At 43.6% G+C, this 27,979-nt stretch overlaps 1 protein-coding gene across 6 annotated transcripts; it reads left to right on the forward strand.

The window, feature by feature from the left end:
• Positions 1-3,164: 3,164 nt before the first annotated feature.
• Positions 3,165-27,917, forward strand: HMGN3 (high mobility group nucleosomal binding domain 3). 6 transcript variants are annotated; one of them, XM_068678120.1, is made up of 7 exons: positions 14,855-16,041; positions 17,079-17,129; positions 22,981-23,010; positions 23,635-23,682; positions 25,966-26,076; positions 26,194-26,293; positions 26,592-27,917. In XM_068678120.1, the coding sequence occupies exons 1-7, from the start codon at positions 15,841-15,843 to the stop codon at positions 26,603-26,605; spliced, it is 555 nt and encodes a 184-aa protein (XP_068534221.1). In that variant the 5' UTR covers positions 14,855-15,840; the 3' UTR covers positions 26,606-27,917. The 6 variants fall into 6 exon arrangements, with proteins under 6 accessions (XP_068534224.1, XP_068534221.1, XP_068534223.1 ...); XM_068678119.1 differs by having other exon boundaries at positions 15,826-16,041; positions 25,963-26,076; XM_068678123.1 differs by lacking the exons at positions 14,855-16,041; positions 26,592-27,917 and adding an exon at positions 3,165-3,323 and having other exon boundaries at positions 25,963-26,076; positions 26,194-26,584.
• Positions 27,918-27,979: the final 62 nt, after the last annotated feature.

Raw genomic sequence — 27,979 nt, forward strand, 5'->3', positions numbered from 1 at the left:
ATGTTAAACAACTCATAGTCCGGTCATAACATGAAGTGTCTGAAATGGTCCCAAGTTTTCTGGGGTGTACAGTATTAGCCAGATCCTGCTCCAAGCTTTACTGGTCTGGTTCCTGTTGACTTCTATGGAGACTGTGTATATCAGTTGGTCTACTTCTGCAAATAATCAGGAGAAATTTATGGCAGAAAATGAGAATTAATTGACTTCCAAATTCAACTGCCTTCCTAATATACCGTCATGATCCAAATGCACCAAACTGATCCCAGAAGGGGGGGGGGGTCTATGTCATACATATGAGGAACTCATTGCACTTTTATGGATTGCTATGATAGAAAAATTAGACTTGCCTTCTGTTCTGTAGTAGCTAGCTATGAAGTGTCTCTATTTTTTACTTTTCCTTGCAGCATTTGTGCAAAGCATGTTTGAAAGAAAGTTGCCTTTTTATACTAAAGGAGAGGTTTAAAATGTGGTTGTAGTAGTTGAAGGTGGTGGAAGTGTCCCTGAAACAACAGTAGAAGGAGCTTTGCTGAAAACTGCGACATGTTCTATGATTCTGTGTTCCAAAAACTTGATAGCTTGGAAGCCATCATGCTAGCAGCGTGGTGAATTTGGAGTGCTTGAACATTTTTCTTATTCAGAGGTAAACCATAATGTTGTTCTGAAGCTAATTTACAAAAATTTATACAGTGTATGGGAATTCCTTCATACTGATTGAACTGCTTGGCCTTTTTACAAAGGTAGCTGTCACAGATAATTAATATCCGATGCTGAAGTTAGAAATTTCTCTAACTTCAGAATTGCTACTTAAAAGGAAAAATTGTAATAAGAAAAGACAATAATAACCTGACTTTGGGGGACCTATGTTTGAAACTGTTGATCTATAAGTGTGTTGATTTGTTACTTTCTGTATCTGTATCCCCTTACCTTGATAGCTACACCACTGGCCTACAGCCACACACTCAGTTATAGGGTACAGACCATGATAACCTTGAAACTATCAACCCGAGGTATCTGAGTGGTTCTGAATCACAAATGTCACCCCTTGGACAAGAAAGGTGATATAAGGCTATGTTACTTTGATCTGTGCACTTCCTAAGTAGTTGTTACTAAATAGTAATAGCTGTGAAGTTAAAATAAGCTATAAACTAATTTCTGTGACAACAAAAATTGTGGCTTTTCTACGACGGCCTACATCTATAGTACAGAATTTTCCATTACATGTTGGAAGAGAGCATTCTCCCTACTGGAAGGGTTTGGGATTCAATTGAAAACCTACATATTAACATTTTTTCTCTTCCAGACTGTTCTGCAGAGCAGCGTGTTTCCTGAGTGATTTTATCCTAAATTGCAATGTTTCCATCGGACCTGAGCTTGGTTCAATTGAGGAAGAAAACCATCTGCAAATAACTTGTCAGCTCCTAGTTCTTTCATTTATTACAGCTAAAATTTTTCATTTTCTTCACACTGCTCATTAGTTTTAGCTAGTTATAAGCATGATGTCAACCGGATTGCTTCTCCCCTTCCTGCTAAGCCAGAAAAAAATTACCCCCTCAAGTCTACTGGACTTTCTTCCTTTTCCCAGGCTCCTACACCTTTGTTGCCTTCTGCTAGCTGAAAGTTTAAATAAATTGGAGTAAGTGGCTGTGGAATGGAGGTTTTAGAATTGAACTTATGGGTAAGCAGGGAAAGACGTGAAGACCTGGTGTGGGTTGCTAAGAGAAACTTTATCTTCTCCAAAACTTGATGAGGCCCTCAGCCACTGGCTCTAGCTGAGCAGAGGGTTGTACTCGGTGACCTCCTGAGGTCCCTTCCAACCTGAATTATCCAGTGAGTCTAAAAGCAGGAGGACAAGATCAACCAAGAACTAAACGAGGAGGAAGGCAGTCGGCGAGGTGGCCAGAATTTTTAATTTGTTCCTCACAGTTTTGGAATGGTATGGAATTAGATGTGTGCTTAATACAAATTTTTGTGTGGCACAGGAGAAAATATTACGGTTATGCTCATTACTGCGGTTGCGTGCAGTTCTTCTCTCAATAATTTTCATCTGGATTAATGGAGGCCTAACTCAGGTTTCTCTTCCTGAATGGAAGCTGTAGGGGTTGATACCATCATCCACAAATAAGTAAGGATGCATGGGACAGATGTTGGAGAATAGGGGAGAAAAGGAACAGGGAAAGGTTAAGCTATGGAGCCATCCTGACTCATTTCCTTCCTGTGTTAATTAATATTTAGATGTTACACTGTGTAAGGCTGGACTCAAACCTTGTCTCACATAGGCATCTCCTGATGAAGTGTGTGCTGTTCAGTCCTTCTGCATGGAACTGTATCACCTCCCATCAGGTACTTAAATGTACGAAGGCAGTATGAACCAGGTGGTGGTGACTCTAGCTTGGTGGTGTACACGCTTCACAGGGAGCAACAGGATTCCTGCCCCAGCAAATTAATACAAAGCTGTTCCAACAACATCAGCAGGAGAATCTAATCTTTCCTAGTTCTGAGATCCTCTAGCTTGTTGTCAAAATAACACTATAGCAGAACAAGAGGTACGAGCTTCAGTCCCCTCAGGTAAGAGCTCGAGGCCTCCGGCTGCCACATCCCTGTGGGTGACCGAGCTCTGCACAGGGGGCTCGGTCCTGCAGGTGCTCAGGGGATCGTGTGGTATCCAGCTCATGGGTCTTCTCTTTATTTTTGCATTAAAATTTATATTCTTTATTAAAATTATATTTTGAGAAGTGCTTGTTGGCAGCCTAACTTGGCTGACCGTGCAGCCTGTGCTGTGGCTGTGTTGTTTCCCTCGCTGCGTGGCGTCGGTGGCGGCTGAACGGGGACCGTGAGGCGCCCCCACAGCCCTGGAGGAGCTGGGGGGGGGACCCACACTGGAAATCAGCCCGGGGGCTGAAAGGGGAGACCGGCTACGACGGGGACGGGGCTGCGGCGGGTTTCAAGGGAGGAAGAGAAGGGCGATTAAACGGGGCCGAGCCACGCAGCGAGACCATCACCCTGAAGGGACCTCCCTGTGGGGGGGGGGGGGAGCTCCCCTCAGGGCCGCGTCCCCAACGGTCCCCGCGCGCGCTGCCGCTCCCGCCCCGCCGGCCTCTGACCCGCGCGGGCCGCCCCTGATTCGCCCGCTCCCGCCGGGGCGGGAGCGGCGCAGCCAATCAGCGGCCGGGGCTGCCCCGTTGCGCCCGCCCCCCGCCGGTGGGGGGTCCGCCGGGGGCGGCGGGCAGCGGGCAGAGCCGCGGGCAGAGCCCTCAGCGCCGGGCGGAGCCGCGCTCGCCGCTTGGGTCGCCTCAGCGCCGGCGGGCAGCATGCCGAAGAGAAAGGTAACGGCCCCGAGGGCCTCCCCGGCCCGCCCCGCTCCTCTCCCGGCGGCGGTTGGGGGCTGGGGGGGGGAAGGGGGCGGCGGGGGCAGCTCCGGGCCTGGGGTGAGGCTGAGGGGTGAGGGGTGAGGGGGGGCCCGGGGTCGCGGGGCCCGGGTCTGTGGGGAAGGAGGAGGAGGAGGAGGAGGAGGAGGCGGCGAGCCATGTTAGAGCCGACCCGCAGACCCGTATGTACCCGCTGCCGGCCCCCCCCCGGCCTCCCGAGCCGAGGGGCCGCGGCTGGGGGGCTGCCGGCGCCGTGGTGCTGCGGGATTTCCCCCCCTTCCCCCCCCCCCCCCCCATGCTGGTTTTGGGATCTGGGGGCCTGGCCCCTGAAATAAGGCGACCCGCGGCCTCCCCTGGTGCCCAGCCACAGGTGGGGGGATGGAGGTGCCCCCCAGCCCCGCGCTGTGCCGCTGCTGAGAGACATAGCGTGCTGCTGGAGCACCCCGAGCCCCAGCAAGCAGATAGAGCTCGCTCCCAGCCAGCCGTGTGGGGCTGGTGGCCTCCCTTGGCATGCCTCGCCTCGGTGGCAGCCAGCCCCCAGCACTTTTCCTCCCTCCGTCCCTTTCCCACGGCCCCCAGCGCCTGCCACGGGGGAGAAGGTGACAACTGGAGGTCTTGGGGTGACTCTGGGGACCTGGCAGCCCTCCCACCCCAGGTCCTTTGCCCTTCTGCACTAGGTCGGTGGTAGTGTGTCAGGCTGCCCTTCCGAGCAGGGAGCAGGGTTGAAGTCGCTCGTGGAGGTTTGTTTGCTGCCCGTGGCGAAGTGTTTGTCAAGAGAAACTTTATCTTTGGATAGTAGGTCCATGAGAGCATGGCTTGTTTTTAGAAGACTATTAAAAAAAAATTTACGCGTGTTGTCAAAGCGATGGAGACAAAGCTTACTCGGTAAATTGTGATTTACTTCGTACCGCACAGGCGAGCGTTTGCATTTTAAGATTGTACATAAAATACTGGTTTTGGGAAGCTCTGGGTCCAGGAAGCGTTTGAACAACACTTTTTGAGAAAAGTGGAATTGCTGAAGTGTTCCGCAGTGGTCAGTTTTCTTCCAGAGTAACATCCACAGAGCAAGAAGCTGGTGGTACAGCAGCAGCTGAGCAGTTTCATCAGTCAGCTCCCACCTGGACAGAGAGCCATCGCATACAGCTAATCACAAATCCTGCTCTCAAAACAAAATTTTTAGCTTGGAAAAAAACTGCCGATATCAGAACGTTGATTGGGTGATAAACCCCAAAAATCAAAATGAGAAAATTTCATAGTTTTGTGGATAAGTAAATAAATAATATCGCAGAAAGGGCTTGCTGCTGCTCACGCCTGCTTTTGCGTATGCCTTGGTTACCTCAACTGGCTGGTCTTTTTTTTTTATTCTGCTCTTCTGTCCGTCTCTGAACAAAGTTTGCATCTCTACGTAAACTTCAGCAAGTGGCTGAGTGTCTGGCACGGCGCTGTTGGTGGATGTGGTGAGTGACTGCATCGGGCTGCCTGTCCTCTGCAGGGCCGTGGTGTCAGGGCTTGGTGTATCGCTAGCGGCTTGAGGTTTGTGGGGAAAAGGGAGAGCTTACCGTGTGTTCAGACGGTGTTGAGTGCTGCACTACAACAAAAGGAGGTTGAACTCTGGACTCTTCCTGCCAGATTTCTGCGTGCTTTGCCTGTTGTAATAACATGTTGTGGCGTGAACGTGGCCTTTCACAAGGTGTGCCAGTGTGGGGTGAAGCAGAAGGCTTGTTGTGGTATCGATAGCAGCGAATGCCTTGGCATGGTCAGGGGTGTTTCCCCCTTGTTCTGTTGCCTGTCGAACTGGAATTAGCTCTTGGGTCATATTGGAAAACTCCTTGACCTTGAAACCGCCCCGGTAAAAACATCTCTGCGTTAGGCATGGAAGAACGAGGAGCCGTCCTGTGCCTGGTGGCGAGGAGAGCCGCCGTGTGGTCACAGACACCCACCCACGCACACAGGCGTGCGTACATAAGCTCTGGTGTCATCGTCACGGAGGTGAGCAGTGCTCACACCTCTCAGCAGCGCCTGCACCACCTCGGGGGTGTGACCAGGCCAGGCGGGAACCATCCCGTGCAGAGCTGGGGCCACGCTCCTGGATGATGCGACTTGGTCTCTAATCCGGCCCCAAGCAACATGACCTGCGCTTCACAGGCTGTTTTGAAAACACTTGGAGCTGGATCAGGTGGGAGGACTAGTTCCAACTTTTTCTTCTGATGCCTTGTTTTGGATAACATCTTTGAATGTTGCTGTGGCTTCAGAGCAAATAAAAACTCTGTGATCTAATTAGCCGCTTCTGTAAACTATTTGCTCCCTTGTAGTCAAGGATGTTAGCATCGACTGTACTGCAGAAGCTGTGGAACATCTGGGGCAGGTTCCTGTTCCGATATGCAAAGTCCTTTTCTCTAAAGTCAGTAAATACGCCCAGCTAGTCTGTAGAAAACCAAAACTTCTGAATATTTGGTTTGGAATGCTGCTGCTTCAGTAGAAGTGAGAAGGTGCTGTGCTTTGGGCTTGGCCCATTGTAGTGCTCTTAGTTACAAGATCCAGCGATCATTTTTTCTGCAGGACTCTTACTTTCCTACTTCTTTTGCCAACCAGGTGTCTCCTCAGTATGTCTTCTAATCCTTGGGTTTAAATGCAGGTTCTCACATGTACTGGCCTAGAGCTGTTAGATTTCACCGGTGTTTTTTCCTCTGGACCTAACCTCTGTGCTCTATGTGAAATACTTCATCATGTTTGAATTTCTGTTTCTGTGATGTTGTGGGTATTCCAAGAGGAATGTGTTCCTGCCCTGCTGGTAGGGAAATGGGGCACAGAAATAAAGGGACATGGTGTTGGAACTGTCCCCTCACCTTGGATTCTCAATTTAAGATGTCTGAAGCGATGGTTTGTTAATGAGCACTGCCTGTGCTCTGAGTGGTGCAGTTGTTACTTCTCCAAATTTGTCATCCTGCCTTACGGTAAGCACACAGAAACTGAGGAACTTTCAAATAGTAACCAGTTCTCTGAAGTGTGGGAGCAACTTGTGATTAACGCCAATTAGCTAATGAAGCCAAGGGTCCTGCAGAGGACAGCTTGGTTTGCTGTGGCTCTGATCCTGCTGTCACTGCTCGGTGTGCAGGGGGAGGTGTAGGTCTTGTGGCAAAAGCAGTAGGCGAGCTTGTGTTCGTAGTGCAGCAGTGAGAAGTACACTCAAGGGCTGTAGGGCTCTAATTCCTGTCCCTTTCCAGGTATTCATACTCCAGGTGTGCATCAGACTGTGTCAACTCTGTTTTGAAGTTCCTTGGCAAGGCAGAAGCTCCAGTGATGCCCCTGGGACTCGCACCTTGATGGTCGAAGTGCCCCGTATTGGGCTTGGAAGCTGCTGGTCGGTAGCAGAGGCACTTTTGGGTTTATCCTCGAACACAGCAGGGCATGGGATGGGGGAATTCTCTGGTCTGTGTCGTGATCGGGAGGTTGGTTACACATTACAAGGGCAAAGGGAGCCAGCAGCAGATCCTTAATGTCTTGTCTGCTACCCTCTCACGTTCTCTCCCCAAATTCCCCCTGTGTTCTGTGTTGACCACTTCCTCCTTTCTCCCTCTGCTGCATGGGAACTAAGAAGTCGTAACTCTGTGAAGGTAGTTTCTGCTGCATTTTTTGCCTTGGATCAATCTTAGGTTGTCCAGTAACTGCTGGAAATCAGGATAAGCAACATCAGAAAAAGCCTCTTTGGATCCATGTCACTGAGGTACCCCAATTCCAAAAATCCTCCTGCCTAACATGCCAGCAGAGTCCTTGGGTGGGCTTCTGCCTTGGGCACCCTTTGCAGGCACAGGCACAACGTTTGCTGTGCGGTCAGGGACGCACTTAGATTCAACCAAGGCAAACAGAACAGAGGTGCCAGAGCATGCTAAGACTGCAGGATTCTTGTAATACAGGGGAAAAGGCTGTTTTGTTATGGCTTTTCAATTTTAGAGATTGTAGTGCTAGTAATAAATTTTTAACCACTGATGATTTTAAACCCTGATGTATTTAAAGCAAAACAAAATTGCTGATTGGCCTTGACCGACTCGAAGAACCTACATTTTTCATATAAAAAACAAGCAGGAAGGATCATGGTTTTATCTGCATATGGTACATTTAGATGTAATGCAGTGTAGCAGTGTTGACTGGCACTGAAAAAAAGCCATTCTTGAATAATGCTGCTGTGCCACATTGCCATAAATAATATTACAGGGCTGTTAAATACATGCAACATATATTTGTCTGTGGTTTATATTAAAAACCTTAAAAGAGCTATTAATGTAATTTTAGCTATGACTGTTTTTTTTTTTTTTTTTGAATTATGGTGATTATAAACTCATCGACCAAGTTTTTATAGATCTAAAATGCTTCTGATTGCTTTATACAATTCTGTAAAAATTTGACCCATTTAATAACAATTGATTACAGCGTATAGGAATTTTCTTCTTTGACCACACTGAAGTACAACTGGAATTAATGAATGGGCACCCTCAACATTCTTGTTTTTTCCCTGAATTAAAAGTCATTTGTAATGCTGCTCCATGCATTGAAGCATGCTGTCTGATGAGGTGCAGCCAGTGACACAGTCCGCTTTATAACCCATCGCCTTCTATGCCAAAACTAAGCAGATGCAAGTCATCTTGTTGAGCACATGGATTTTAGGGAAGTACCTAGTGATGCTTGTAAGGGAAATCAAAAATAAGCTTGGTGGTAGTTCAACAAGCCAGTGGGGTTGTTGTTACTGTGTGATCTGGCCAGGATGTTGTTATTATTTTGCATTCTAGAATTATCAGCATTAAGTTGTTTTTATTTTAATAAAAAATAAAGAAGTCCTGTGTATGTATCTGGATGTAGCTGGTATATGCCATGCAGTTTAGTGCTGCTTTTCTTCTATCTTACTAGAAAAAGTATTAGTTTCTCTGCTGTTTTATACCCAAGCAGTAGGTAGAACTGCTATGTACCAAGACGTATCCTTGTTTCAGAGAAGTTGTATGAAGTTGAATTTTACTTGATGCAAGCGTGCCTTTAGTACAGGGTGTAAGCTAACCAGATCACAGCTCTTGTTGGAAGTTAGCATCTCTCTTTGTTAACCAAGCTCAGGTAAAATGGTGATTTCTCCCATGGTCCATTAGCCAAAAAGGCGTTTTCAGGCACTGGATTTAAGTTGCAGGTCATGATCCTGTTAGAGCTTGCTTACTGAACAGATGTGAACGTGCCCTTGAATTCTTTTTTTTCCTTGGATCATTTTAGTTTCGAGGTGCAACGAATGTGTGAACCCATAAGGAGGGAGTAGGGCTGGGAATGAGCAACTGGCTGCATTCAGAAGTAAGGTCCTCCTGTTTCAGTTTTACCATCAGCAAAACTGGCAGTGCGGGACTTCACGGGTCAGGCTGCAATTTGACAGACACTTTGGTTGGCCAAAGAAGCAGTTCCAGACACCTGTTCGTCACCTTACACGGATTTAACCTGTGGGCCATCGTGCACATTTGAGGTAGTTTTCGGGCAGGCCATGCTGCTGCTGTGGCTTCCCAGAGGCTGGCACGAAGAGGAAGCTGGCTGTCTGGCGGGGACGTGCAGAACTCCCCCCAGCACCGTGGCTGCTGCTGCCAGCGAGGCTACGTTAGGGTACGTAGGGGCGTGTTCCTTAATTCATTAGGCATTGCTCCTCAGAACAACTCGGCGGTCAGATCGTATCCCGGCACTGCTATGGAAAAAGATGCGCTGGGCTTGTTTGGTTATTTTCTTCCCTCGGTGTCCCTTGGTGACCAATTTTCAATTAATTACTCCTGTAGCTCGGAGATACCGCTCCTGCCTTCCTGTAGTAAAGAGTGGGTGTGCTTGGTAACAGTGGAAGCTGCAAATATAGAAGGCAATTCCCCAAGAGTGTTCGGATCTGTCTGCACAGAAAGATCGTGCGCGTTCCCATCAACACCAGCCTCGCTGGGACTGTGTAGGTATGTCAGCTCTTCCCACCCAGATTTCTGTTGTCCTAGTGCTGAGTTAGCAGCAGCAGAGGGTGCTCCCATGGCTGGAAGTCGAGTGGCTGCTGACATTTACTTCTGCGCTCTTCTGTTCCTCTCAGGCAGAGTTAAGGAGAGGTGTTGGTGCTGTTCATAGTGGGAACATCCTTTGTCACTGCCGCATCCTTTCGTATCCCACCCGCCTCCTCCTCTCAGCCTTAGCCCCTTGGTTTATCTTCTTTTGAAACGTATTTAGGTTGTCTGTGGAGCTCTCCTTTCTGTAGTAGGGCGATGCTCTTGTCAACCCCAGCTGGAAGCATTCCTGGGACAAAAGGGGCTGGTGGGTCTAGGGCACGGCACCACGTGTGCCTTACTTGGGGCCCTGCTGCTGTCAGCTCTGAGGTGCCTGATGCTCTGTGGCACCTCTCAGTCCCAACAAAACCAACAAAGGCTCTTCTCTGGATTTCTCTTGTTTTTATCACAGTTACATCCTCTGGGAGGAGAGGAATTATACACCTTTCTTCTGTTATTCATGGTATTTCTCTTTGTCAGAGGTGGCTATTTTTTGAGAATCAGTTACGCTATTAAAAATAGTTGCATAAATTAATCTCTGTTTTTAAATTTCTTACGTATTTTTCCAGAAGTATTTGGTGCTGTTTTCCTTTGCAGGCCTGATCAGTTCCATTTAGACACGGATGATTTCAAAACCTGGCCTTTAAGGTTTTAAAAGCTCCAGCTGTGCGTGTAGACTTGCATGAGTCAATCAGCTCCATCCCACTTGCAGAACTGGCACCAGCTTTGAAAGGCCGGAGAAATATTATTATTAGTGGTTGAATGTCATCCATCATATTCTTTGAATCTGCCTTTTTATTTTATGGTGGCAGTAAAGTTGCTAAGCAAATATTGAGACAGGAATTTACACACTACCGAGCTGAATTCTTGGGTCTGGAGTTCAGGGGAAGCTGGGTGACTTCAGATAGATGAGCTCTGCTCACTGCTCCCGTGGCTGGTGGGCATTTTTTAAAACACAGCGAATTATTTGAGTAAGGAAGGAATAAGGAATAACTGTTTTAACTTACACTGCTGTTTTTAAGATCTGAGCTGCAACCTCTGAAAACTCCTTTGCTCTGTTACAGGTAGAAAATGGCCCATTACAAAACCTGACTTGAAGGAAGACAAATTTGAAAGGTCTTGCCTCTGTTTTTTTCAGTCCGTTGTCCCAGTCATATAACCCTTCAAGTAAATGGTGTAAAAACAAAAAGCCAAGCCAGTTGTGAGACTTGCAAAGTGCGCCATCAAATTTCAGTGTGGTTTAAATTATGTTGGTCAATCATTGCCATTCCCATTCAGTGCGAATAGCAAGGCCTCTATCTACAATGAAGGAAAAGTACTTTTTCTGGCAGGTTTGGGACATCTAGAAATACCCCAGGCCTAAATTGTTTTCTGTCTCGTCTGTCTGCTCTGGAAAAGGATAAAGCTCGCAGAATTTAACTGTTTGAAAGTTAAGGAATTTAATAAAATGTGCTTGTTTTGTTTTCTGAGCCTAGTGATTTTGATTATATCCAGGCAGCCTGTATTCTTATTTTCTCACATATTCTTTGAAAATATAATGCATCTTTATTCTGTTTGGTTTGAATTTCTAATGAAGAACAGAGATTTTGATCAGGAACTGCTTTTCACCGATTTTTTTTTTCCTACTCGCACATTAATACCAGGGGATATTAATGGCCTTCTTTATGTTTAAACTTTTAAGTATGGTTTGTGTTTTCAGAACTTCATGATCCAACAACATTCTCCCCCAAAGGATTAGAAAATTAAATATTCTGCTCTTAGTAGACGCAAATAAAGGCATTAATATTCTAAAAATGACGTCTTGTATAGTATTTCATTGTAATGTTGTAATGCTTCTTAACAGAAAGTATTAAATATTATATAGATTTAAAGAATAAGTTTAAAGAATAAGCATTTAAACATTTTTTTTTGTAAAGTAAGGAGTAAGTGTTTGATTTAATACAAGTAGCAAAATGTAATTTGGCAATTTGGTGTCTGGAGCAGGAGGGAGTTTCTGTGTCACGCATGTTTTAGAGCTTTATAAATATTTCTTGACAAGCTTTAGGAACATGCAGCTCCCAGCCTGCCCCTGTACAGAATCAAGATTTTATTTATATATGTAAGTATATACACACATACAAAGTTTGCACAGATTATGCATATGAATAACTTATATCTACATATGTTTGTATGCACATATATATGTGTGCAGATATAGATTATATAAATAATGTATAAATATACCTCCACCTCCAAAGTCGAATCTACATAGTGGAACTCACTTTTTAAAAAGCAAAAACTGAAAAAAAAAATGTTTTTATATAAATATATATATATTTATATATATATATATATATATATATATATTTATATAAAAACAAGTAAGAGTTTTGGAAGAGTGCAAGACATATCAGACTGGATAAGTATTTACAAAATGAAACCACTAAACAGATTTATTCTGTACTTCATGGTTCTGGCAGAATTACACTTTTTTGACATTAATGGCATTTATTTTTTTTTTTTAAACCAGGGTCAGGCTTGTTGTAGAAAAAAAGAAACAAAGGAGTGCAGTAGGAAGAATACCTGATTTCTTAAAGCATTTAATAGGGTGATTTAATTCCGCTTGCAGAGTTCATTCAGATTTCCTTGGCAATGAGCATAGTTGTATCAGCTGCAAGCAGATCAAAGAAGCAGCTATAAACAAAGGTTAATGATAAGATCCTGGAGGAGCTGAAGGAGGAAACAATGGTTAGAAGGATGGTGCAGGAGTTGGTTGGTGTTAAATTAGTCAACCCGCAGAGTCTCTGTTAATCTAAAACAAGAAGCAAACAGCATTTTAATTACATTTATGAAATGGCACGAAATTCAGAGCTGCTGTGAAGACAGAAATAATTAGAAGGTCTTGCATGTATGGGGAAACAATTCATTGAATTAAATTTAGGCTATAGCAGAGCTCTGTTCATGGGAAGTGAGGGGAGTGGAAATTTTAGGAAAACATTGCAGTATCCCCTGCTCCCCCCCCCCCCCCCAAAAAAAAAAAAGGCTTAGGGCTCGATATGATGTCTTTTATTTTTTTTCTACATTGGTTTTGTTGCAAGCTTTTATTATGTTTTGGTTGGTGAAAAAAGTTGTTGGAGGGAATGACCAAAGCATTACGTCATGGAAATCACAGCTAGAACAGCGAGCCAGGAAAGTATCCACAGGCAAATCCCATCGCAGGCAGCGCATTGAGGTGTGGCTGAGCAAAACAGCTTGCAAAGAAGGGAGGAAACACTACAGAGAGTGCTCATGTGGTAGGACAGTGAAGGCTTTCTGCCTTTCGAACTCCTTAAGCTGGTAGTTACTATGAAATTGGTATCTGCTTTATGCAAGGGTATGAAAGGACTAATTTCTGTCCCACCAGAGCTGAGGTATTGAGTGTCAGCTAGTAACAGGATCCTTCCCGGAATGAATGATCTGTTGCATTTTATAAGCCACCTCCTTTGCCAACTGTTACTTCTCACGTTCTTGTATTCTCATTTTTCGTGCCTTTAGTGTGCTCTCCTTTACGACAGTGCAACCCACTCATTTATGTATGAAGTGTTTATCCTGAAGCTGGTCACTGCAGGTTCAAACATGCACCTTTGGATCTCTCGAATGAACAACAATAACTTCACTACCACAGGTTACTGTGTCCCCCATTAAATCCTGCTTATGTTGCAGGATTTCAATAAGAGAATTGAAAAGGAGAAAAAGCATCTCCACCAGGTAAGCAGCCTTTAGAACATCAAGAAAGGAAATCGGTCAGTTTGTTCTTTTACATATTTTCTTAAAACAGTTACCTAGTTTTCTCTTTTCGACTCAACAGTTCTGTAATGGTGTTGGCATTGCAGGCACCACCGTATTGTGGTCGTGTGTGGAAACACCAGTTCTTGTGCATACTTCACAGCTAGTGAAATGCAAGAACTTTGTGTGTAAATAAGTTCAATTTCAATATTCCTTTACCTTTTTTTTTCTTCTTTATACTCACAGTAATTTATTAATATATATATATTTTTTCCAATCTTTACAAAACCATTTTCTAGGTTGTAGCTTAAGGAAGAGAAGGCCAAAAAAAACCCAAAACCAACCCACCACAAAATCCAACTGATTGCTGCTAGGCCCGTGGAATCTTGCACACAGCCTTGCAGGTTAACCTGGTGGTATAAAAGTTGTGCAGATCTGACAGAGCTTGCAAAGCTTAGCTGCAGCTTCGTCTCCAGTTGTATTGCCACTACGTAGTACAGATGGAGGCATGACACAATGTGTGGTCATCTGAACCTAAAACTTGCCGTTAGATTAAATGTCAAAAGCATATTTATAGTTAGCCAGTCAGCTCCTTTGCCGTGCCTTCTGTGTACCTCTGCGAGTGGAAAAAAATAATTCACCATTATCTGGGCCTTATCGGTTGTTTCTTTTATTATCTGCCTTGTCTCTCGTAGGCATCCACGCAGAGTCAGATGCAGCAGGCCTACAGAGGCTGCTTAATGAGCGTAATGTGGGCGTGCGAGGGGCTGCGGCTGGGGAATCACCGAGGCTGTGCTGTGCCCTTCTCTGCTGTTCAGCACCAGCTGTGGTCTTGATTTTGCTTCACCAAATTCACCGTGTGGATGGTTCCCCCCTGGGCAGTTTGCAGGGCAAGGCACAGTAACCAGGGCATGTTTTAATGTGCCCGGGGTGTCAGGTGAAACACGGTGAGCCACATGCCAAGAGGACGGGGGACTCGGTGCACTTGGTGGCCTTGAAACCAGGGTTCCTTTGGTGGTTTGGCACCAGCAGAAAGGGCAAGAGCTGGGACATGGACCTGAAGGTTTTGGTGGTTTCTACGTAAAAGCCCCGTGACTCCCAGATGAGTGCAGGCTGCCTGTGGCATGCCGAGTGGTTTGGGAGCTGCGCTCGGCTCAAATCGGTTCACATCCCAATCTCTGATCCCAAGGGAGAGGAGAAAGCGCTGTGGAAACTAGCACGAAGATCTACGTCAGGCTGGAATGCCTGAGCAGGGCTCACTGAGGGGAAAACAAGTTTCTGTTCCTCCTTTAGCAATTATGTTGTAGCCCTATCTGACAACTTTTTGGGGTCTGTCAGCCTATGGATCCCGGGCTGCTTGCGACTGCCCATGCCACTTGGCTCTTGCCTGTTGCCCTGCCTCAATTGTTTGTGCAGCTGCGCAGCCAAACGAGCTCACTGGAGTGGGCCGGGGGGCTCCGTACTTATAATCTGTATCTGTATTTATAATATTTATGCACTCATTGAAGCAGCAGGCTGTTTTTCAGCTGGATCGATTACCTCAGTGGCGACACGGCCTCCCCCGCGGCTCTGCCAGCCTCCTGGGAAGGCGAGGCCCTGGGAGGGCGAGCGCAGCGGGGAGGCACCGGCGCCGGCGTGGAAATGGGAGCCTGGTGCAACCCCGCGCTGCTTGCTCGCGCCTCACGGGTGGCTCCTGTGCACCTCCCTCAATGGAGGAAAGCTCTCAGCCTTCAGGATCGCTCTTGGATTTTCCTCAGAAGGAATTTTGGGCTAATTAGCTAATTTAATCAGGCTGTTACATAACATGTCGTAGCGCTGTACAGCGGTTGTGGCTGCGTTAAGGGTATTTTAATATAACTTCACTTTTCTTTTTTCTGTGGTTAGCCTCATGAGCAGTTCTTAAAATCTGTCATCAAGCAATAATACTGACATCTAAAAGCAGCCTGCCCCGTCTGTCAGGAAGGCGGACGTGTCTTTCGGTGGTGCTGGAGATAATGGGGTAAATCGCTGTGCCTTAGCTGTACGGTGTTGTGGGATGAGAGTTTGCTCCCGGGCGATTACTGCAAGACTACTGGCGTGTGACAGTGCCGGCTGGTGAGGATTTAGCCCTGTTTCAAAGCTCCTAAAAGTGAAACGGTGTAAAACAGCCCGCTTGCGGGGTGTGAATCGGTTTCATTCAGTTTATGGGGAGTTTTTCAGCCTGGTTTCCAAAGGAAATGAATCATGCCGCCTTTCTGTCCCTGCCCCTATAAATCTCGAGCCTCTTGGCCCCCGTGAGGAGAAGATGAGACATTCTCTCACAGGTTTCATATATAAATAGGTGCCCAGCGCAGGAAGGATGCTATTTGAGTTCCCCGTAGCAGAAAGGGTGCAGCGCAAGTTTGTGAAGACTTGAGAAAATTCAGACAGGAGAAACAGCTGTTAGGACTTGATGAGCGCCGGGAAGGCTGTGCTGGAAGCTCGCACCATGTTGTGTGTCGGAGAGGGAAGTTGTAGGAGCAAGGCTGCTGGTGGCTGCTCGTGGAGCTGCTCGTTTGTGTTTTGCTTACAGCTCTTCATGCTCCCAGCATCACACCAGCGAGCCGTGGCAGCTCTTTCGTAACCAAGCCGAGAGGCTTTTAGGAATGCAAACCTGAAGCAGTCCTGCGGGAGGCCGGCGAGGCTGCAGGAGCTGGGGGAGCAGCCAGGCTCCATTTTGGATGCCTGACTGTTGCTATTCTGAGTTGCTCTACCCCGCTCGGTGCTGCTCAACTTCCTGCTGTTTGCTAGCTGCTCAGACGGGCGCTCCTCGGCTTTTTTTAACCCAGCTGCTCTTGTGGCATGCCTTGCTTCTGGCCGGAGAGCACCGAGTAACAAAGCCACATTTTATTTTCGAGCAGGGAGTTGCAGAGTGTCTTTCTGTAAGTACGTTAGTGCCCAGGGACAGGAGAAGGCAGTGGGCAGCTGCTGCCAACCCGCCGGTCCTTTCCTCTGCTCCAACCTGCGTAACTCCAAGGAATTCTGTGTCAAAACCTGTGTGTGGGTAAGGGGGAATTGGGAGGAGAAAGGAGAAATTACCTAGCCTGCTCCTTTACTGATTGAAAAGCAGAAGGGCTACCAAATTACCTGTTAAATGCCCTTTTTAAACCCATGCCTTTCTCATAGTTCTCCTCCAACTGCTGCCATGTGCTGGCTTTCCATGAATTGCTTGCATCTAGGTGGAAACTGTGTCACTTGCAAAACATAAACTAATGCATCTTGGGCTGTAAATGAAGAGCAGAAGCTGGATTTCTAGCAGCGGTTTAACTAACGTTTCTTTGGTACCTCTGGCGGACAACAGCGGCCAGGTTGAGGCTTTGTTCTTACAAAGAAAGATGTTTGTCCCTGGCTTTCCTGCAGAAGTCTTGGTGTTTTACCGATTTTTGCTGTTTTGATGGTGGAGAGGAGATGAGGGGAAAATACTGTTCAGACTTCCAGCTGAGTGAGCCTGAGGCACAAAAGGAGCAAATCAGATAAAGAAATCACTCATTTCAGTAATGCTGGGCTTTTTTGGTTCGCCTCATCTCATTACCAGTGAAGTTCCTGTTTGGGAAGAAACATGTGAAGTTTCTTGGGGATTTCAGAAGCCCGAGAAGAGCAAACCTCAGGCTTCCAGTTCATACTGTTGTGCTGCCAGCTGCTGATTAGGTGAAGCTCCCAGGGGGGCCTGCAGGTGCTTTGGTTAATTGGCTGCGGGGATCACTGGGGGACGCTGTGTGGTACACGTGTACCTGGTGATGATCAGTCCCGGTGTTCTGCTTGGAAAATCAAGAATGGCTTTGGTATGATGGTGCCTGTACCAGACTTCCTGAAGTTGCTGCAATGTACAGAAAGAAGCGTCTTCACCATAATTTTATTTGCTGTTGCTTGGATGCTTTTAAGTCTGTAATAAAAGCACTGACTTAATATTTTCTTTTAGTCTCCAGAGGGTGCTGAAGGCAAGGATGCAGCAAAAGTAACTAAACAAGAGGCAAGTATATTTCCTTTTTATTTTTTTTTCTTTTAATTCATTTTGGCATGTATTTCTTTAACTGGAGATCTGTGGTCTTGTGTATCAGAAGGCTACGAATCGCTCTGCCACTTCTGGTGAGGTGTTTTCAGTGCAAGTAAAGACAGTTTGCTTGAAACCAGCAGCGATCCACGTTTGTAGCTTTTTTGGACATAGTTTGTTTTGGTGCACCGAGGTCTCATGGGACTTAACCGATACACAGAATACATTTCAGAACCATTTAGGGCTTTTATAGATAAACTCTGACAGCGGAGGCTGTCACTGCCTGGATCCTCGTTGCTGTCTCTAGTGAGTTGGCAGAAGAGGGTTAATACACGCACCTCAGCCACGCTCCATCAAAGCTATTCTTAGCTGAAGTGCCTGATGGAAGGGTGTCTTGAATTCACATACCAGGCTCTGACCTGGAGCAGCTGACATATTTGTGTGTTTTCTTTGTCTGAATTCGCTTTAAGGGCACAGCAACTTCTGGCAGAAAAGGCAAGGAAGCAGCAGGTGGTGACTTGACCACTACAGTGAGGTTTGCTGGAGTTCGTCTGTCACAGGCCTTAACGTGATTTTTATTTTTTTTAAAAAAGGAAGGGCTAAGGGAATATGGGGATTTGTTTTCTTAGACGGTCATCTTTTGAAGCAGACGAAGTTAAATCAGGACCTGATGGGTGAATATTCAAATGAGCTAAACCTTAATTGCTCTTCTTGTAAATCCTTGGGAAGAAGTCAAATGAAGTTTTACATTTTCTGCCTTGAGAAGTTGGTTGCTGGTCAATCCAGCAGAAAAAAGATGCGAAGAAAATGTCAAAATATTCAAACAATAGGAGCGATTATAATGAGCTCCTAAAAAAAATAATAACTGGGAAGGAAGTCTGAGAAGAATGGGTTTTGGTATCTCAGTATCTTCCTATGAAATTTTCTCCAAGACCAATTAGTTTCTCTTTCACAAAATATGAAAAGGCTGACTAAATCATCGTAAAAATATAATCTTTTTTGCTCTGAATTAATGGTTTTCTCTGTCCCAGTTTAAATATTACTTCTTCAAGGGACAGAAAAGTAAGGTTCCTTCCCCTAAAAGTTTGAGAGCTGATTGCTTAGATAAAGAAGGACCAAGAAGCTTACAGAAATATACAGGTTCTCTAGAGAGAGCCTGCTTACTCTGAAATGCGAGAGCTCTTAGAGTAGTCTTCAGTCAAGATAATAGTGGCTGATGATGCTACAGGAGGGGAGGAAAAAAAAAATACATTCTCAATAGACATACGTGTAGCTCTCAGTGGGTGAGTGAGGAACATAGTTGAAAGAATTAGTTTAGAAACTGTGGGAGCTCTTGGAACAGGTGGCATTTGTGCAGAAAGGGTGGCCTCAGTCTGAACCAAAACAGACCCATACGGATGGCATTGAGGAGATTTGAAGAACTTGTCAGTCTCCTTCAGATGTGTTATTTAAAATAGTTTGAGAGTACATAGGGTGAAGTCAGTGCTCCTGGGTAGCGGGATGGGGAGGGAGATATCACAGAAGCCATAGAGGTTGACATCTGAAAAGTCAAAGAGCAATATTGAGAAATAAAGCTCTGCTTAAATCACCCATGAGAACAGGCAACAGACTCGCATTGTAAGAACTGCTCATTGAAATCTGGGCAACTTGGACCCGCTAGTTTTAAGTGAGGGCATCAGTAGGTAATGGAAACTTGTTGGGGCCCAAAATATCCAGGTTGGAGAACTACATGGCATTAAAGATGGGATGGAATTGTTACATGCCTCACTTGTCTTTAATATTTCTCTAGATTAATAGAGAAATCAATAACTACAGCTGAGTCCTTTGGGGGTTGCCAAGCCATGCGTTAATGGGGTGTATATAGTGTAGAAACTGGGCCCTAGTGTAGAAACTGGGCCCGCTATCATTTGGCCACACTAATAAAAGTGTCAATGGGATGTTAAGGGAGATCAGAGAGGTTCTGAGGACAGCAATAGTGTTAATGGAGATTTCACTTACCCTTCAGAGATTTGGTAAGAGGCACAGGATGGCACTACAAAGGCAAAAAAAAAAGTTAAAACTGTAAGTGCTTGCTTCCTGGAGGAACAAATCAAAGGGCCAATAAAAGGATAATAAGTCCTTGATGCTCTTCTTCAGTAGTATTGTAAGAGTTAGTTAAAAAGACATTTAGCAGAGAACTAATCTGTAGTTGTGGCTATAATATATTCAGGTTCGTCGTCCTTGCAGGAATGTAAGTCCAAATAAACTCCACGATGGTAAGTTTTGATATCAAGAAAGGGAATTTTCTTAAAAATGATAGCCTATTAAAAGGAGCAGCTAAAAGGTTTAATGGTTGCAGGTGGCAGAGAGGCTATGTGATACACCATGCTAGAGGCTTGCAGAAGAGCATGCTATTCTTCAAAAGCCCTCCCAATCAGAATGGCTTAACAGCAAATTAAAGGAAATTCATCATTTTTAAAGGTGTTTCTATAAAGATAGAAAATAATGAGGGAAAGAGCAAACCCTCCAGCAAGCCAAATGTCAAGCTGAAGTACAGTAACGAAACCCCTGCTGTGGGTAATTCCTACCGAGGTGCTCACAATGGAGCCACTTCCCATGGGTGCAGTGTCTGGAGGATGTTCTTGAATTGAGTCAGAGGGAGATCTAGGCAGCCTGGCTGTATTCACCAGCACCCAAATCTGAAGTTGCCAAACTTTTACAGTCAGGACGTAATTTTTACTGCTTGCATTGGCCCTATCAGAGTAACTGAAGGTAATGAAATGCTCCCAAGACTTTAGATAGGGGATTCTGGAAAATGAAGGCTGTAAGTCTGACTTGGAAAACTAGTAAAATAATAGAAAGAAAAAATAATGCTAGAATGCATACGTGTAGACAAATGTATAATAATTTATATAGCATAATGAGGGAGTCAACACCAATGTTGCAAAGAGGTTATACTTCACATAGCTGAGTTGTTTGTAAAAGGCAACAGGTACATAAATGCTGGCATACTGATTGCTACAGCCTGCTTACACGTACATAACATTTTGGATAAGGCTCCCCAACCTGGTTCTTCAAGAAACAAAGCTTGCATGGATTAAAAGGAAGGTATTCCTAACAACTGATAACAAATAAAGGTATGAGAAAAAAGTAGGACATATAGCTATAGCTATATTTCATAATATAGCTATTCACAATAGCTAATTTTCATATTGGAGGAGAATTATCAGTGGAGTATTAAGATTTGTGCTTAAGCTTGTGTTGCTGAATATATTCATTAAATAATGTAGGAGAGGGAGTAGTGGAGAAATGACAAACTTTATAAAACATGATCAGAAAAATGTAGAAGTGAGACCGAGAAAGATGTAATGTCACTGATAACTAGGTGATAAAATGTAAGTGGTGCTAACTTGGTATGGAGAGATGTGAATTAATTCACGTGGCAAGGGGAAGATGGCAGTGATTGGCACCAGATCAGCTGGTAATCAGGAGAGCGATTATGGAATCACTGCGAGTAGCTGTTAGACAACAGCGGTTCTCATCACAAAGTACACAATGTGGGACAAATACCGGAGGACAGAGTGGGAAACATCAGCGTATCACAAGGTTACTTTGTTGGGCTCCCAGATGCAGACTACAAAATGAAGTTCTCCTGGCTCTTCCTTAAGAAGGATAGAAAGAAAAGCACACGAAGTACAGTGGCACATACAGAGGGTGCGGAGCAGCTTTTCAGTGGGTTCCAGCAGATGGTCTGGGATTCTGGACTCCTCATATAAGAGGGGATAAAATCGTCAGCTACACAGAGAAAGGCAGTTAGTAACCTGAGAACTGGAGGGATACAGTGCAAGTAAGAAGCAGTAAGTTTAGAGGAAAGGCCACAAACAGTGGAGATACTACTTTGTCTTTTCCACACAGCATTATAACCCCATCATGGAACTCATTGCTACGGGATGTTGTGGAAACCGAAAGCACCAATGAGTTCACTAGCTTCTGAGACAAGTTTATGGAAAAAATGTCCCTTGGGGCTGTTAAACGTGTGGTGTATATGTAGCATCCAGGTTGGAAAGTTTGCACATGTGGATTGCCAGAAGCTGGAGCAGTAGGAAAGTGCAAAGTGTTGGTTGCTCTGTCTGCTCCATTGCATAGGCTCTTTCCAGGGGTGTTTGCTAGTGGACCAGTGTCAAACAGCTGGGTAAGCTGGTTGTTCCTGTCTTAGTACAGCTGTTTGAATGGGGAAAAAAGTTCCAAAATGATATTAAAATCTGTCCTGTGATTTGACTCTGATTACCTCCTTATAGGCAGATAACACAGCATACGTACAAACTCTGCGTGAGCATTAAAGTGACATACCAGTCGGGCATTCAGGCATCTTTAAAGGAGCTGGAGGGCTTGTGCCAAGTTCCTCATAGCAATGCAGAACATACATGAAACCAGTCATGGAGCTGGAACAGGTGGGGAATGTGGGGGAGGTTATCATTTGTGTAGAAAAGCACAGTGTCTTTTGAAACATAAGTGCTGACACAACATTTTGATGCCCAAACGTTGAGGGATAGAAATCATCAGTTGTGAAAACAGACTTGTTTATAAGAAAAGAGAGGTTTATGTTTTTGTTTTTTTGTTTTTTTTTTGCAAAAGATACATAAATATTTAATAGCCGAAAATATCGCTAGGTGGTTTTTGCTAAGACTTCTGTTTTGCTGAACCCAGATCTGAACTTTTCACTACTGCTTTCCGCAAAGGATGGTTAAATGGCTCCATTGAATACAAACTCCTGCATTCTTCAGACATAAACAGCAGCTTTTTTTCTGTTGCAAGCGATATGTGGAGCCGTGGTTTTTCATCTCAACTTAAATGCTTAATGCATAATTAAAAAGGTGTTTTTGATTCACTGTTTCGGCTGTGCTACATGGGATATTTGTTGCAGTTGAGCTGTCTCTTTATTTTGATTACAAGTGCGATTCCAGTTTTATGATACAGGCCAAACTTTAACCATGTTTGCTAACCATGCTGTGTAACTGGATCGTGGGTTCATCTGTTTTAATGATTTCAGAAAATACTGTTAGCAAACCAATGAGCTTACAGATGCTTTGAAGACTTAACTCATCTTCAGTGGTAAACTTATGAGAAAGAACAGAATGAAATAAAGATTAATAAGGGAGGTGATGAAGGAAGAAGGAAGAAAAGCACAATATTTGACGTTCTTCTTTTCTTTTTAGCATTATGTTTAAATAGAAGAATTCATTTTCCCTGTGATTCTGCAGCTGCCTTTGTATGCCTCATCATATGCACTCCTGGATTGAGTGCGGGGGGTAATGTGGAAGTGAGGGTACCCCTCTTTTTTTTTTTTTTTTTTTTTCCTTTTTGAAATTTTAGGGCTCCAATATCCTCTAGGGAAGGATGTTATCTTTATTCTGCTGTGTATCAGATAGTATTTCTTACTGGCTATTACAACATCTAATAAATTACAGAAACATCATTCTAAGTATTTACGAAATTCAAGTATTTTTGAGAAAGATTCAGTGTCCTCTGCACAGGTAGGCACACGTAATGTGTTTGTGAACCTTTCAGAGTGCAGCAACAGCCTCAGGAGTACTTGTAAAATAGGGGGAAAATAGTATTTCACCATATTGAGAGTAGATATGGAGGAGAATTTGTCAGGAATTACAGATCACTTTGTCCTTTTAAAACTTGGGTCCTCCAAGATGAGGATGCCCTGAATTGTGTTTGGCAATAGATGGGTATTTTGGTAGGGGCGTGTTTTATGCTGTCATCATGACTGATACTGCGTTGCTTTGAATGCTGCTTGCTGTATGCCTATAAAAATGTCTTCTCCTTTCTTCCTTTTCTGTAGCCCACGAGACGATCAGCAAGATTGTCAGCTGTAAGTATCTGTGACAGCCCTTGGTGTATACTTTTCTAGTGCTTTCTCAGCCCCATCAGGTTTGTTACATTTTGCTTGATTCAATTTTAATTCTTGCTGAGAGGTATTTAAGAACTCTACAGCTAAAGATAATTGCATTTTCTTGGGTTTGGGAAGTTAGTCTGATAGAAGATGCATTTCCCCACCTCAGTGCAATGCCGTGTGCTACATGCAGTATTGACTCAGTGTCCTTTTGCAGGCTGGTAGTTGTGGAAGTGCAACTTGTCTGTGGAAGAGAAAAGGCTGTCATTGGAGGGTTTCATTCGCTGCCACTATTAGTACTTGGGTTTCGTTTCTCTTCTCTGTTAGAGCACATCTGATAGGCCTTTTTTAATAGTTACTTCTGATCTCTGTGTTTGTCTCTTCAAATGACCCTCGGTCTGCTTTCAACTCCTAGAGTGAGCTAAAGAAAATAGGTGTGTGTACGGTGAGGAGGTGCACTAAGGTTTTTCAGCCCTTTTTGAGGGGCACGGTAATGAGTGGGAAGTAAGGGAAGGGGGTGTGTGGGGGAAGCTGCGTGGAGCTTGGGTTACTGGCTTCTGGTAACGTGTTTAATACATCATGCAACTGAAAATGTCTTTTTAGAAACCTGCTCCACCAAAACCTGAACCCAAGCCAAGGAAAACCACTAAGGTAAATATACTTCAGCTGCCATCCTTGTAGCCAATAATAAGCAAGTACACTCCCTTTTTGCACTGCAAACGGTTGAATTCGCAGAGTATTTGTGAGAGGCATCAGCTCCCCTGCCCTCCTCCCAGTTCTCCCCTCAAAGAAAAAACAAATTAGATCATTCTTTTCTTTCTGTTCCACCCCTTCCTGGCCTCATTACTGACCCAAACAAAACGTCTTGCCTGTTTGATATGCAGACTATGTTAGTTTGTAGTTAATTTCTACTTCAAAAACATTCTTCACCTTTCCTACACCTTTCCTGAAATTTAAAGGTTTGGTTTCTACAATAGGATTTGAGATTACTGCATGCCATCCTGTTTCGTTGTCTAGAGGGGCAGTACTTCATTTCATAGTGAGATACTCTTATCTCTTCTTGAAGCCTGGCAATTGCTGAGAATGCACAATTATAATTAAAGGTGAAATTAAATATATTTAAATTGAATGGTTTGGGTTTTCTAGGTCAGTTACAGTCAAATTAAAATCTTATTAGAGTCTGAAATACCTTTCCAGGATTTCAGCATGTGAATCATGTACTTCAGAAACTGTAGATCTATTTGCGCCCAAGGGGAATGCTAAATAAGAACAATTGCTTTATCAGAAAAAAACATACTGCTGGAAACTCAGTCCAGCACTCCTCACGCTTACATTTTTCAAGTCCTTGTATTGGGATCTCAGCTGGGCAAGTATCAGAATATGAAGTCCGTGTGTGAAAGTAAAGCTATGACTTTGAACACATTATATATAACTTAGCAACTTAAAATACTAACAATGTTTTGCTGAGTCTGTCATGCTTCTCTCTTAAAAAGAGCCACTAGGAAAGGAAGGGAATGTGGTAGGTTCTGTGTCTTCCAGCATGTGTTATGAAATGAACATGGTGCAATGAGTCAGGTGAAGCTGCATTGACATCCAAGGCTTATTTCAGGCAACTGGACTCCTTTTCAACATAACTCTAAGTATTTTTTTTTTTTTAGTGCAGTAGTCTGTTTTTTCAAGTTCTGACCAGATCACATTTTAAGGAGTATATTAATCTTGGTCTCCAAAACAAAAAGCAGCAAATGTGTGCTGTGACCCCGCTAATAAACAACTAAAGATAATACAGCTTCAGCATCCCTTTTATTGTTCAAAGCTTGCAAAGTACAGATTTACTAAGTCCTCAGTTCATTCATTTGTAGCTGAAGAGTTAAGATGATACACACCACCAGTAAGCATCTCAGGCATTGCAGCTGCTGTGTAACATCGAAGCTCAAGAGTGAAAGGAGTAATTCAAGCTCTCCTGTAGCTGGGATTAATGACATCCCTTCCTCCTTGCCCCACTGCTCTGGGGGGACCTCTCTGGAAAGGCTGCAAATGTTCCAATGCAAAGGGAAACTGACCTTAATATCCCCTCTCCCAGATTCTGTTGCCATTTTGCATGGGAAATTTGGAGCGAATGATGCCATGGAAGATATTCACAGGGTTTATCAGAACTATTTTAGCTGCCAATGAAAAAAAATACACTGCCAAACATGATTTACATTTTTATCCCATTACTTATGTTTTTATCTTCATCCTATGTTTCTACTGCTCTGAGATCACAAATACAAATACATACAGAAAGCAAGGAATAAAAAAAAGTAGGTTCAACATAGGAGCTGTTCAAGAGCGTATCTCCAAATGAAACTGTAGATGTTAGGATAGTTCATTTTGATAAATTCTCTGCTTTGTGTTGCTGCAGATGGAATTTTATCAGTTTGCCTTTCTCATGTGTTGGTTGGTTCTTTCAGTGACATGAAATGAACATCACAGATGTTACCAAACTAACAAAAGGACAGCCAACAAAAGTGCTTAATTTTGTTAATCTAATTTATTATTTCATGTTAATCAAAACTGTAGTGCTGCTGCACAAGCAGTGCGGTGTTTGTGCTTGGCTAAATAAGCTTTCCATATATTATAATTGGATTTGTTCATACAGATATTTTAGATACCTCTGGTTTTTAATCAGTGCAACCAAAATAGTTCGAGGGTTTTGTTGTATCCCAGTGAATTAAGAGAAACAACAAAGAAGTAAATTTTCTAGAAATCTGGGGAGTCTGGTTAACTTTGGATGTAAATTTTTCAGGTGGTGTTTAGCTGTTTTCTGTTTCAGTCCAGCACAAGCAGCTTGCTAGAATTTGCTTCGTACTTCATATGAAGGATTTTTGATAAAGATGTAGAGTTGTGGCTATTCATGCAACATCTGTGCCCATGTTTTTAATCTTCTGTCAGAAGGAACCTGGAACAAAGGCCAACAAAGGTGCTAAAGGGAAGAAGGATGAAAAGCAAGAAGCTGCAAAGGAAGGTACTACACCATCTGAAAATGGTGAAAATAAAGCTGAAGAGGTACTTTCCACACATACCTCCTGCTGATTGAATCAGTGCTTTTTTAATTATTCAGCCTTTCAGACATTGATAGCATGTTCATAATGTTTCTTTTTATTGCCCATAATGTTATTGCAGATTCGCATCTCTCGCTCAACTGTTAGTGTTTCAACATCCAGAGGTGCCCCACCCAGCACACTGTCAGTAAAAGGGCAGATTGAAACAGTGAAAGTTAAGGGTACAGTAGAGCATTCTGCATGTGTGCAGTGAATAGAAACAGGTAGTGGTGTGGTGCTTTTCAGTATGAACAATGGAAGCTGACAGGTAAGGCTTGTATTGCTTTTGAAAAGCTGGGACCAATGAATTAAGAGAAGTGTGTGAGTGTACCTGTTTTGTTTGTGTGAATGTAATATCAACATAGGGTTGAAATTGAGCTGTTTAAAAATAAGAAATGGAAGGAGTAAGAGTAGGGTGGGTATTCATACGTATATAACAGCAATTTACTATAGTAATTAATTTTTCTTTCTTCTCCACAGGCTCAGAAAACTGAATCTGTAGGTGACAAGAAGGAATGAAATATCATGAAAATTTTGGGTTGATTTTATGTACCTCTTGGACAACTTTTAAAAGATATTTTTATCAAGTATTTTGTAAATGCTAATTTTTTTAGGACTATGATAGTTGACATATTAAACTGTATATGAACATTTCCCTTCTCATAACAGTGCTTTTAGAAATTCCCATTGTTGCCAAGTAATATAAATATCAACTTAATATTGCAAGGTATGTGTAAAATTGGATCAGCATTCCATACACTTGCTTTAAGAAATTAAGTCTTGTGCATATGGTGATGTTTTTACTGTGCGTATTTGAATTTTTCATGCAGTTTTTCTAGAGCAATAATCAGTGGTGCTTTTGTACTTAGGGTTTATGTGATTTTAATGAAACATGGATAGATGTGGCCACCTGCTGACTATTTTGGGTTCTTTTAATGGATTAAAATAAAAGGTCTCCTTGCCTGCAAAACTACAGCCTCCTAATGTTTTCTCTAAATCTGAGGAATGCCTTACTCATATTTTCAGCTGTTACAAGGAAGACGAAATGATATAGCAACGATAGTTTTGCATGCAGTCTGTTTGGATTTTCTTTTTTGATGGTGTCTGATGAAAAAAATAAATACCCGCACAGGAGTAGCAGGTTGGGATTTTCAGTGGCCCGCAACCTAAGCGACTTTATAGGTACATTCTTCAGATACTCTGTCATAGGGTGAGTAGAGCTGACATACTCTATCAGGATATCATGTCTGTAATGAAGTATCAACAGAGAATGAATTGCTCGATTGCTACAGACATGCAGTAACTGCTTAAACCAGCTTTGTTTCTCCCTCTGCTCCCTTTTCATTAACTAGAGAAGACTTGCATCATATTCTCTGGCAACACTTCTTTCTACCTGCAGTCTCAAATTTAATATAAACAAGTAATTGCTGTTCTGCTTCAGCTGAGGACAGTTGTTAATACATTGAAATCGCTGTTAAACAGCGCTATATATTTGTTACCTGGTAGAAATGGAACAATGAAAGTTATTTTTGAGGTGATTGTGGTGATGTGGTGGAGTAGCTAATGATTTTTTAGTATCCATGTTTCAACTCTGCAGCTCATTATAAGCGCCTTTTATAATTTTTCTCCTTCTCTTTTCTCTAGGGGCCCTGGTATTTCTATTGTTACTTCTGGGATGGGAGGGGTGAGAGAAAAAGATGTTCCCTGTTCTTCAGTAGTATTGATTTGTATTGCTCAAGTGGTGGCCATTATGTCTGAGGATACTTCTTGCTTGTTTAAGTCAATAAATGAATGACTGTTGCTTGACCTAGTGTTCTATTTATTCTTTGGGAAGAAATCTCCGGTTGCCTTTTTTTAAAACAAACATA

This window comes from Anas acuta, chromosome 3, assembly GCF_963932015.1.
Source record: "Anas acuta chromosome 3, bAnaAcu1.1, whole genome shotgun sequence".
In the NCBI taxonomy this organism is placed as follows: Eukaryota; Metazoa; Chordata; class Aves; order Anseriformes; family Anatidae; genus Anas; species Anas acuta.

What these genes read in the sequence shown, in the direction of transcription:
- HMGN3 (XM_068678118.1), top strand. Translation starts at nt 15,841, where the DNA reads ATGCCTGACTGTTGCTATTCTGAGTTGCTCTACCCCGCTCGGTGCTGC. An exon ending in CAAAAGTAACTAAACAAGAG is followed by an intron (nt 17,130 to 22,980) that starts GCAAGTATATTT and finishes CCTTTTCTGTAG; the next exon opens with CCCACGAGACGATCAGCAAG. An exon ending in AGCCAAGGAAAACCACTAAG is followed by an intron (nt 23,683 to 25,962) that starts GTAAATATACTT and finishes ATCTTCTGTCAG; the next exon opens with AAGGAACCTGGAACAAAGGC.